Source organism: Daucus carota, chromosome 7, assembly GCF_001625215.2.
Source record: "Daucus carota subsp. sativus chromosome 7, DH1 v3.0, whole genome shotgun sequence".
NCBI lineage: Eukaryota > Viridiplantae > Streptophyta > Magnoliopsida > Apiales > Apiaceae > Daucus > Daucus carota.
Window position 1 is genome coordinate 2,801,957 of NC_030387.2, and position 13,174 is coordinate 2,815,130.

Consider the following 13,174-nt stretch of genomic DNA (forward strand, 5'->3'; position numbering starts at 1 on the left):
TTGCAAGAAGCAATTATTTTAAAATCATCCAAATGACCCTCTTATCTCTGGGTCACTATATCTCTAAGTCACGTGGAAAGGGTTTTGAGAATTAATTGTACCGGAAAAATATGAAAATTAATTATAAAATCGAACTTTCTTCGGGATAGATGCAAAAAAAAAAAAATTAATTCGATAATAAATGATTTATCTTATCAAAATTTTATGTATGAATTTTAACTCGAGATCCTAATTTACTGCGATCACCAATGTATAGATGTTATTATTACATTAATTATTCAATAATAAAATTATAAAAAATAATGAGCGAGATCTAGTGGTACATTGTTATTATCCAAGTAATAATAAGTTGGTGATTAGATTAAATCATTCGTAATTATGCTTCATATATGTAACATTATCATTTTAACACTCGTATTATAGATTAATTTCGAGTATATGGTTTGTATTATTCTTTTAATAATTTAATTTATTTTCTTGATCGATGAGTATATTATTAAATCAAATCAATATTTTAACACGGCGTGCATTTCATATTCTCATTCAATTAAGTGGCTAATAATATCATTTTTAAAATATGATGATTAAATTTTATTTACAGCTTTCATATTTCCCACACGATTTATAATAGTATATCAAATATTCACTTTTATCGTTACTCGATTAAAGATAATTTTTAATATGATCAAAGTATTTTAACTCTTTACGTAGAAAATATATGATTTCAAGTCAAAGGATTATACCATTATTATAATAAGAATTATTTATAACCCAATTAATAATTTATTATTTAGAATATTCACAAAGAGTCAGTGCAGTACACATTCTACCCTTGTATTTACCTATGTATTGATTGTAGAATGCGTATACTTAATCAATGAGATGTGATCATAGTCAATAAATTAGTAATTAATCTCCATGTAGTATTGTTGTCTTAAATAATAATAATACTCAGATTATAGATATCTATTTATATTGATGTCATTAATTTATATAATATCACTTCTTATATTAACATTATTCGTAATAAATAAAATATAATAAATTAATAAAAATAATTGATAAAATAAAATCATTAATAATCATAATAATGTTCTCTGCAGGGAGTGCACACTAACAATCTGCAAGTCCCTTTGCGTGCTCCTCAATATGCTGAGACGGCCATGGTTTTTACAAGATAAAGCAATAGGTGACGTTAAAGTTGTTTTTATGTCCCAGTCCCACGAGCATTCCCATCCCATTCCCTATATATCCCCTATCCCCATATTTTATCCCCATATTTTAAGGAAAATAATGAATTTTAGTTAAAATTTCATCTCCATCCGGTTCCCCATAATAGGGGAAAGTTTAGGGACAACAAAATGAGTCCCCAAATTTGGGGACTTAGAGCATTCTCATTGGGGTCTCTATCCCCATCTCAAAAACTTACTAAAAATAGTAAATCTCCAAACAAAAATAGTAAATCCCCAAAATTATCAAAAATGTTCCACATCCCATTCCCCATTTTCATCCCCATATCCCTATATTCCTTTTTATATTACTTCTTTCTCTCTCTTTCACTTAAATTTTAATTATCAAAACTCACCCACTACAATTTAATTATTTTTTATTATATTTAACTTTTTCACATATATTTTAAAAAAATCATTTAATATTTATTGAAAATTAATATTTATTATTTTAATTCATATAATTAAAATATTAATTTAATAATTTAATATTATTAATATACATGTAATAATTAATATTCAATCAATAAAAATTATAAATGTAAATATAATAGAAATCAAAATAAGAATAAAATAATGGGTGAATAGTGTATGGGGGAGGAATAGTAAAACCCCAAAAATGGGGAATTAGTTTTGGATCCCAAAACCAAATCCCATTATGGGGATCCGGATGGAGGTTGATTTTTATGCAAATTAGCAAATTTTCCCCAAATTATAGGGTTTGGGGATCCCATTGTGAATGCTCTTACTATTCATCCCCCATTTCATATTTTATATAAATTTAACATGTGATAGAGGAGTGAGAAACTAAAAAATAATAGTTTGTAAATAATGTTGTAAAGAGAAGAGAGAGAAAGAATTAATTAAAAAGAATATAGAGATGAGGATGGGGATTGGGATGCAGAAAATTTTTAGAAGATAAATAAAATTTGAAGATAATTTTAGAGATTTACTATTTTTAGTATGATTTTGGGGATGGAGAAGAGGAACCCATTGTGAATGCTCAAGCCGTTGAAATCTGGACGTTTAGTATGAAATCTACTCATATTTGTAAAGCATACTGCAAAACTGCAAATCGAAGACAAAAGCATATGTTTATAGGAAAAAGTGAGATGTAGAACATCAATTCATTGAAGATCATCTTGTATAATAATATATTTTATGATATTTTCTTCCTCAAAATTTATAATAAAAAGGTGGTGTGAACCCATATGTAATAAGGAGCCTGACTGTTACGTGAAAGATTATTGAAAACCTTGAAACCACAAAAATAAAGAGTTTTCGAAGTGAATTTAATTAATTTATAATGAAATCCTGACAAGAAAAACATACAGTGTTGCTTCTGTAGAAATATGGTAATTAAAACTAATTATCAGTAAACCCAAACATATCATGCAATTTTGTTCCTATCATATACCAGGACCCTAGCTCTAGTGCTATTCGTTATAATTAACAACTCTCATTTTTGACATGATTAACGTGATTCCATGCTTGTTATTGATTGGCCGTAAGGCGGTTATCTTTGAAATTATTTATTATTTATAGATAATGCATGCACATGTCATCTTCGAGATTGTTTATTATATAATATATATAATATTATGCACATGCATCTATGATTTAACAACACTGGTTTAGCACCAGCGAGCTTAAGAAGGGTTGATTATTAAATTGGCATGAAACACATGGCTAGTCAAAGTACTAACTAATTAAGTTTTTTTTTTTTTTTTTTTGCCACGAACTAATTAAGTTTTTTATTTACAAACGAAAGTTTAAATTTGGTTGAATACTGGAGCACATATGGTAGGTGTTTGGTTCATGGTTAATGAGCTCGGTTAACGGGAATCGGAACCTTAATCCCATAATAAGTGTTTGGATTAGTTATTTGGTGCCATGAAATGAGAACCCCAATCGTTTTAGGTGGTTAAATCATACCCTTCTCACCCCTTGGGTTACCATTCCCATTCCCATTAAACCCCCATTCCCATTCCCAACCTCAATCCAAACGCCCGGTTAATATATTGTCTAATTATTTTTTCAAGAGTGCGCTGATGTTTAATTCAGTTAGTTATATTAAGGGAGACCGACCTCAGTAATATTTCAGGTTTGAATTATAATTTTAATATTATATAAAAATAGACGAGTATCAATCATTATTTAACTGAGCATATTATAATATTATACAATATATTTGATAATTTTGTAGCACAGAATTATAAGGAATAGAATACAGTATATAGTAGATTGTAATTTCTTTTCTGAATTACATACTTTCCATAAGAAATACGAACGCAGTTGATCTATATAATTTATTTCAAGTATTACAATATTCCTACTAATATTTTAAAATAATTGCTTTTTAATGTTATCTGTAAGCTATTTTTTATTTATTTGTTTAGTAAGTTAGAGATATAAAAGAATTCAAATTGACATGATAGATATATATACATGTTAGATAATGTGATATTGTAGATTATTATTATTTGATTCAAAGGACCTCTTTTATTTAATTCAATACGCCAATATGTATTTAAATAATTATTTTGAAACTAAATTTGGGAGTTTCAAAAGTCACCGAATATTATGTTTTTATTATTCACAATTTGGTAAAACTTATCTTCCAAAATCTAACTTGTTAGTTATAATAATTTTCTTTACGTAAATAATATTTCCTTTCAAAATTTAATGAGCCCATTAATTCTGAGCGTTACATAATTTATTTTCAAAATTTTTTCTTTTAAATATAAAAATTTTATTTATAATAATGGACCGACAATATGTTTTGTTTACTTTGTTTCTTTATCAAATTTGGAATAAAAGGAATGTGGACAAATTATAAATTTCATGGGCCCGTACACATTTGCATGACGCATGCAATCCACCGTTAAACACGTTCATACACTGAATAGTCTTCTCATACACAAACGGAACCCCCAAGTCCCAACTAATATATATATCAACTTGCAAACCAAGCCTGATTCAATTCCATTACAAATTAAATCACCTCCTTTCAAAGCTTTTCTATACATTCATGGCTTCATCTCTTGCTGCTCCAAATGCTTCTGCAAATAACGAAATTCATTGCCAAGGTTTGTTCTTCTCCGTACAACTATAACTTTGTTAACTTAAGAGCAGTTCCAGTAAAGGACACAGTTTATTGTTGAGTATTGAGGTTACTTATACATATGCATGCAGCAGAAGGAATGGATTTAGATCATCATCATGACGGAAACGTTCTTCGAAAGCATGTTGCTTTCTTTGATCAGAATAACGATGGAATCATCTACCCCTGGGAGACTTTCAGAGGTATTTTCAAATATCGAATTGCCGGAAAACCAAATAAGTATTATTTTAGCCGACTATATTCTGATCTGTATCACAGATTTGGTTCAGCAAATCACTGTTATATTTTGTTTTACATATGTTTTACGGATTTTCTAGTGTGTGTCACACTAACAACCACTGTTAGTTAAATTCTGGACTTCTGTTGACTCCGATTCCATTAATAATGATGCCTCTATGGCTCTATTCTAATCAAAATCTTCCACCTAAGTGAAAAATAATTGTTAGTGTGTGACTATGGACACACACAAGAAACTCTATGTTTTTCTTATCATGAGATTGATTATGGTTTGGTGATTACTAATTAGGATTCCGCGAAATTGGGTGCGGTATTCTGTTGTCCTCCGTTGCTGCACTTTTCATTAACATGGGCCTCAGCGCCAAAACTCGTCCTGTAATCTCTCTTTCCTCTTGTCTGTTATTCAGCATGCTGTACTGAGAACTAGAACTTCGAAATGATTGTTGATTGTTCGAATTTATGTTGATTGTAAGAACGGATTTTCTAGGGTGTGCCCGTGACCCTTGTAAGAAAATGAGAATATATTCTTAATTGTTGGGATTTCGATTGATTTTCTGTTGCAGGGAAAAAGTTTCTCTCTGTTATTTCCGATAGAGATAAAGAACATTCAAATGGCAAAGCATGGGAGCGACAGTGGTGTCTACGACACTGAAGGAAGGTATATGTTCTATTTATTACTCGCTTATCTTTGTAATTGAGTAACATGTTCATTATTTTTTCAAAATATCTAAGACATATTTTCGGCCTCCTGGTTTTTGTTTACGGATATGTTTTTCTGTAAAGGTTCGTCAATTCAAAGTTTGAGGAGATCTTCGCCAAGCACGCAAACTCAAATTCTTCAGCATTAACTTCCGATGAGCTGACGGGATTGCTTAAATCCAACAGGGAACCAAAGGACTACAAAGGATGGTTCGTTTTATCCATTTAACTGTTCAAATCCACTCACTACAACAAACCCCCTTTTACGCCGAATTCATAGTTAAATCTGGGAAATGTATTTCCAGAGCAAATTTTTTATTTTCAGAGCTGAAAAAGAATGAAAAAAAATGAAATTACCTCTCGCATCGGTTTTTTCTTTTTGCTGTTATTGTGAATGCATGGGGTTGATTTTGTCTTTTCATATTTTGTTTGCTCTGGAAATTAAAAAATCAGCTCTGTATATAGTATTTATCTTAATTTTTCTCATGAAAAGCTGGATATGTTGTAGTGATTCTAACTTGTTACTTGATGTTTTTGTTTTTCTGCAGTGTACATTAATAGTAAAATATCTGATTTTAATAGCGAATTCAAATTGCAGGCTTGCGAGTTATACAGAATGGAAGATGTTATACATCCTCTGCAAGGATGAAAATGGATTATTACATAAAGATGCAGTGAGAGGCGTATATGATGGAAGCTTGTTCGAACGTATGGCCAAGATGAGAGAGCTTCAATTGTCCAACAAGAAATCAGCTTGAAGTCTCATCTACGTTGTTACGCTGGAAAGCTCTAATGTTAGACTTCTGCATATTGGGTTCTTGTGATTGATATCTATAAGTTACACACTTGTATATTTGAATTAATTTGAATGATAAACATTTGGCTATGATCAGATGAATTCGACCCATATTTCTATCCTAAAAGCAAGTCCATGCAAAACATCGAAATTAACATTGGTAGAATATGAGTGAAGGCTGGTTCGAAGCACCTATCTTGTTTAAAAATTAATATTTTGAGATATATATTCCATGGATTAGGTAAAATTAACGACTAAAGTTTTGTATGAACATGATCATATTCTTTTTCGAACTATATATTTTACTGTCCTTCGTAACAGATGAAAAATTGTTTTATTCGACTTCCCAATCCACAATTGTTTTTTCGGAACATGAGTTTAATTTAAAAAAAGTTATACTATTACAAATCAATAGTGTCGAATTACAGAAACGAAGAAGTGAGTTTATCGTACGAATTCTTTTAGTAATCTGAGGAGTTCAAAAAGTCATATATGTCTCTTTCTTGCCATGTTCTTATCTTTCGGGTGTTAGTTTAAATAAATCAAGTTACATTTACCTAAATCTTAGTTTAAATCTTGCCTGTAATGCGTGTGCCTGTGTGAAACCCTGAATATTCTATGCACAAGATTCTCAAATTATTGTGATTATAAATTCATTCAAGCACATGCATCAAACATCATTTGTTAATTAAGTTCCCAACACTGATGAGGCTGACTAACCTCGTCTTATCCAAATATTATAGGAATCCCCATCTCCAATCCCAAAATTATAATCCCCATTTCCATCAAGTGACATACCCATCGATGGCTTCATATCTGGCTGCTCTAAAAACTCCTGCAGGTAATGAAGTTCCATGCCAAACTTTATTCTTTTTTATATAACCACCGCGTTAGTCCTAGAAATCCCCAATTTAACAAGTTAATTCCCCGATAATTCCTAACCATGTGAGCAGCCGATTCGATATTTGAAATCCGATTAATCCTTAAAAAATTTCTTAATCGAAGTACATATGATAATTTATTAAACTAAAATACAATATCATTTTAATTACGAACAATTAAAGAATTTGTGATATAGTATATATATTTGTTATCAAATAATTAATATAATAATAACTAAATATTAAATAATATTTTAATATTAAAATATATCCGATTTTCACTCCGATTAATCCCGATTTTCAATTAATCCTGAATCGGTAACTCAACCGATTAGGTCCGATTTTCGATTTCTGTAACACCGATAATTACTCTTTAATAAGTTTATAAAAATTATACGAATGGAGCATGAGTACTTAGTTTATGATTTATTATTTAGTATTAAGGTTACTAATATGCATGCAGCAGAAGGATGGATATTGATCATCATGAAGACGGCAGAGGAACCTACGTCCTACGTACCTTGTTTAAAAATTAATACTTTGAAATATATTTTCCATGCATTAGGCAATATTAACTACTAAAGTTTTGTCTATCAAAAAAAAAAAAAAAACGACTAAAGTTTTGTGTGACATGGTCATATTCTTTCTCAAACTATATATTTTACTGTCCTTCGTACCAAATGAAAAATTATTTTATTCGACTCTTTCCTCCCCATCCAAAATGTGAAAGATAAAAAATACAAAAAAGCGATATTTTAAAAAATAATTTACCTCCCAATCCCTTTGTGTGATCTGCAAACGCAAAAACTTCAAGAGATAGATTAGAGTAACGTTAAATTAAAGTTCTTTATAGACCACAATGAGGTATTGTAAACCAACATCTTAATTATTCATCGTTTTTAGTTAGATTATTATAATTTTCCTTTAATTTTACTACTTTCTAAATTATGTTTAATGGATGAATGTTAGATATATTGTATAAAATTACAAAGCACCAGATATAATCAAGAGCATCAGTTATGATTTTGTATTTTATGTATCTTTCCGTACAATATAATAGTTCTGCAAATTTATGTAATTGTGTGTCCACTTCGTTTATCATCGAATAACGACTTTATTTTAAAGACAACAACCTCCATTGTGTTCCACCTTAATTCATCGATCTGGTTAATTTTTGTTCTTAAATATAATTGAACATGATCATGATGTGCAATGGTAATGGATTGTTCTGCACCTCCATTACATATCGTACATATGCATATAAGAGTTGGGCTCCTTAGAGTCTTTATTTTTTGGAGTACTTGGAGACCCCTCCTAGAACCATTAGATCTAAACTAAAATGTACGGCTGAGATGGGTGACATGTGGATTTTTTATTGAAATTAAAAACCAGCGTATTGATTTGTAAAACATACGATACCGTATACGAGAGTATGTCCCGCACTAATAGGCGTTCAAGTGCAGTTACCTCTATCTTGTTCCTCTAATTAAGATCGCTCCTCTAAATCAAAACCGAAGATTTCAGAAGATAAGCATTGACGAGAAGCACGATTGTAGACGACAAAGGAACCCTCTTGATAAGCAGCTACAACTCGAAGATTTTTGAAAACCCTAGGAATGAGTTCAGGTCAGTGACAAGCAACTTGAGTTGGGAAACAAGTAAATTTGCTTTTTTTTCCCTTTATATTACTGTTATCGTGCTCTGTCGTTGCTAAAATTGTAATGCATGTCAGTTTATATTGAGAAATCGGTGTTTAATTGAGTTTCAGAGACACAAGGTTCTTGTAGCATAAATCATCATTGTCTCTTTGTTTGTGGATAATGTATAATCAGTCTAATTTGACAGATATTTTTCCGTAATAGTATAATTGGAATGTGCTTCTTGTGTAAGTATGCCCTCAGCCTTTGTATACTCCTGCTGGGTCGATTTTGGGGAACCGAGGAATTGGGGGACCGAGTAATTGAAATCGCTAATTGATTTTCGAGTGTTAAATAAAGTATTAGATGTGTTCCTGTGAGTCATTAGACTAATTTAGCTTAGTAATTTGGGGGACAACTTGGATCAGCCCGGGTTGAGTTTCAGGTATAGTTTTTGATTTTACCCAGCTCAATTTGGTGTATACTTTTGTTCTTGATTTTGTGTGTGTATGATGATTTATTAAGTGTTTGTGTTAGTATAATTTGTGGATTGTGTTGTGGTCGTTTGGGTTTTTTGGTTTGTGTGGTTTTGTTGATTGCAATTTGGGGGACAACCACAAGGTTCGAAATTACAATTATCTACAAATAAAATGGAAAACCTTGTAGCAGAACTTCTCGATATAAATGGTTGAAATCATCCACTGTATTACCCCTTAATATGATGATTGCGGTTTACTATGTAAATTTAGTTTGAAATTCATGCCAAGTTCAACAACTATATTTAGTTTAATTATTTGCGCTCTCTCTGTTTTGTGATTTTCAGCACTGTGCCTTTGTGAAGTGCTCCTCTATGAAAATGTGCTCTGCTTTTCCATGTGTGATAAAGGGTTTTATATTATTTGATATGTGAGGAAAACAATGGAACATAAGAGAAAATAATGCATCACTTTATGTGTTGTTTGACACTTGCTTGTAAAAATCTATTTGTGCCCAAATTTGGTATTGGTGAAGTGTGATGTGCTTTTTTATCTAAAGTGTACTGTGTAGTTTGGTATATGTCATCTTAGTCCATCTTTGTTGCTATCTAAATGTGCAGAGCGAAGAAGAAGTGCTAGACTCATTGAGAGTCCTTGGGTGTACAACTGGCCCAAGAGACCACCGGTTTATATTGCTCTAGACGACAATAGCGCAGGACCAGTACATAAACGGCGAAACCTTTAGAACAAAACCGGAGAAGAACAAGGGAAAAAATGCATTCTGGAGCAGTTGTAACTGGGGTTAATGGTAGTTTAAAGCGTGCAAGTGTAGATACCAGGTCAGAACGGGGCATTGGGAAAGTGAGCCTTGGCACAGAACTAACTGATGATGATGATGACTTTGAAACGCCAGCCGAGCATTTCGGGAAGACGAAGAGTATCAGAATGCAGAAGAAACCAAGAATGATGAAGGGGATAAGATCAGTAAAAAAAAGAACAGAGCAACCGAGGTAATATAAGTGCTGGATCATGGTTTATAGTTTTGTTGTAATAAAGCATTTGATCTATTTGTTGTTGTTCCCGAGAGTGGTGAGGATGGGTTGACAAACAAAAGAAAACTCTGTAGATCGCGGTATATTTGTCATGCGAGTTATGGAGACGTATATGGGGGCTCTGCTCGGATGGACCACCGGCCTAAGGACAGAGAACGTATGTCTTGTTTATTTATATAAGTTAGTGTGGCTAGTTGTTGGGGTAGTTTAATCTAGTTTAATTTGAACTAGTCTTCTTGTTGTCTAATGACGTTACTTTAAATTGTGCAGGATAACCAGAAGAGCTTGCTGAACAAGTTGCGCGTGGTGTACGGACAGAAAATCCTAACTTGGGAGCACAATAGTAAAAAGGAATATGTGATGGGAGGGGCGACATACTTGAACAAGGGCAAGAAAATTGCAGAATAGCTATTTATTTGGGATTTTCTTTATTGTTGAGAGAGGGATTTGCTTTAAGTTGACTTCATTTGATCTCTGTGTACTTTAAAGCAAAACGCTTTGTGGCAAATACTTTAGTCTTGCTAATTTTTGCCATTTTAAATTATGTAGTCGTTTGCTATGTTTAATAAAAGCTCTACCCTCCATTGCAGTAGTATTCTATGGCTGAAATGTGGTATTTGTACATTAAAGTTTGAATTTTTTTTATAAGCTTTCTTGAGAATTTGCCAGTAGGAATTACATATCTTGGATGATTGCTTTTGAGACAACATGTTTTCTATATAACCATAACATTCTGGATAAACATAAGCTTGTGTGATATCTGTGTAAGAAGAAAGAAACAATTTTTGTGGCATTACATGATTACAAAATTAAGAAACAAATGGACGGAGTAATTTTTTTGGTGAACACATACGTGAACCAAATGAACAACTAAACAGTAACACCAAATGAATACACACCAAGTTGTCAAGACAAATGAACCCAATTTATGTGGAAAACACAACTGAATCATAAGGAGCAAGGCAATACCAAATTTTCTCCAACCAGAGTAAGGAAGATTATTATAATTATAAAAAGTACCAGATTAAACTTGTAGCATATGTACAACTGGATGAAAATGGGACAGCAGCAAAACCTTTTTACTTACAGAATATTATCTTGTACAATAGTTTCAAATAAATAATGCCTTATGATGAGCATTTGCTTTGTTAATGACACAGTAGTAATGAGTCTACTAAAAGCACACTTCAAACGTTCACCATTTACACGTGTAGGAAGAGTTACTGCTATCACATCAATGTTGTCTAACCTGCAGTGTACAAAATAATATTCATAAGGACTCAGTCTACATTGTAGGTAGAATGCTTAAAAATCAGCAGCAACGAGGAAACGAACACTACAATGAGTTATAAATTTACCTGTAGAATGGAACTAGACTTCATTTGTCTTGCTTGGTTCAGGACATGTTCGTGCATTGTGGCGTACAATTTTACCACAGTTGCTACATTTTCTTTTTTTCCGATCTTGCTGTGAGAGCTCTCTACTGCTCTTGATTCGACTTCCGCACCCCTTTTTCCGACTTATGTCAGGATTCTGAATCGTTACCCTGTCGCTTTCGGCAGGGGTGATGAACCTATCAGCTCTGTGAGCCAGACCATTGTCTGTTTGTGGCCTTGTTGTTTCTAAAAAAGAGGTGTTTATCTGTTTCATAGTGGATAGAATTGTGTCCATCTTCTCTTCATTGTCCCCGGATATGTTCATTAGGTTCTTAAATTCAAACCACGCACGGGTTCGCTTAAGCTTACTCCTTTCTTTACTGCTATATTCTGCATCAACATGAGTTGAACCAAGGAACGAATGTTCTTGTAGGGCATTTTTTTTCCACCTGGCCTTAAGAAATTGTCGTGGTATAGTCTTTACACTACACTGATGCAAGGCAGCAAATGAATGACGACATAGATAGCCTCGCCTGAAGTAAAACTTGCAGCTACAAGTAACATGATTATCACTATGTCTCAAGGAAACCTGTGATGTTAACAGCAAAAAAACTCAGTGGAAGTGTGAAAGTAAGTCATAAAACCGTAATAGACAATTGGGGAACAGCTATTGCAACGGACAAACAAATAAACTTATTTCGGTCCTTCAGATGGACAGAAACCTATTTTTTAATTTTACAAGGACAACAACACTACAACTGACAAAAAGATAGGTACTTATATAACAACCTCAGTTCTAATGCAGCTTTTTAAATTTTAATTTTAATTTTATACAATATCTGGGAAGTTTTCAGATTGAAAGAGAGCAATGCGTAGGAAAATGGTCACCAACAACCATACATATACATGATTTCAAACATTATATAAGAAAACACAAAAAAAAATTGAACTTAAGGACAATGGCGAATATAACACCAGAAGAATGAACATACTACAAAAGCACCTAAACATAGAAACATAAGAATAAGAAATCACGGATTTATGTCCTAATTTCAGTATTCAATCAGGAAAATCATGCAGTGAAAATGTTCCTCAAACATCTTCTTCTAATTGGGATGATGAAAACTGAAAATAAACTGCTAATTACATCTTAATAGTAATCAATTCTTAATCGAAACCAAACCAACCAAATAGGGTCATCACAATAATATTCCGAAAGCATAAATTTAGTATAAATCAACAGAACAACTAGCCGGCGCATTCATATACATAAAAAAACTGAACATTATAACCATACCTGATTGCTTGTCTCCTCGAACCATTTGAAGATGAAGCACAATATTAAATATAGGGTTGAAAAATTTTAGGGAACAATCTAACACTAGACGGCAGAACAACGACCTGGGCAAGAGGGGAATGAAGTGGTGATGTAGTTTTTACAGGGGAGATTGTTAAGGGAGACAAAGCCATCCGAAAATGGTGCCCCTCCATTAACGGGTGGCAGTTACTTGAGATATACATAAATTAAAATAAACATACGGCTGCTGTACATATACGGTCTATTAAACATGTATTTAAAAATTATAAAAAACCAGATTATGATAAGCGTTGGATTAACAAGAGATTAACGGTCAGGATGGAGTACTCCAGTACTCCAAGAATTTATA

General features: G+C 32.3%; 1 protein-coding gene across 2 annotated transcripts; it reads left to right on the top strand.

Moving 5' to 3' along the window:
- Positions 1 to 4,160: 4,160 nt before the first annotated feature.
- LOC108195268 (probable peroxygenase 4) lies at positions 4,161 to 6,181 on the top strand. 2 transcript variants are annotated; one of them, XM_017362227.2, is made up of 6 exons: positions 4,161 to 4,318; positions 4,425 to 4,535; positions 4,880 to 4,965; positions 5,154 to 5,248; positions 5,374 to 5,499; positions 5,888 to 6,181. In XM_017362227.2, exons 1-6 carry the CDS (start codon positions 4,261 to 4,263, stop codon positions 6,045 to 6,047), a joined length of 636 nt encoding a protein of 211 aa, XP_017217716.1. In that variant the 5' UTR covers positions 4,161 to 4,260; the 3' UTR covers positions 6,048 to 6,181. The 2 variants fall into 2 exon arrangements, with proteins under 2 accessions (XP_017217716.1, XP_017217717.1); XM_017362228.2 differs by having other exon boundaries at positions 4,428 to 4,535.
- The last annotated feature ends 6,993 nt before the right edge of the window (positions 6,182 to 13,174 follow it).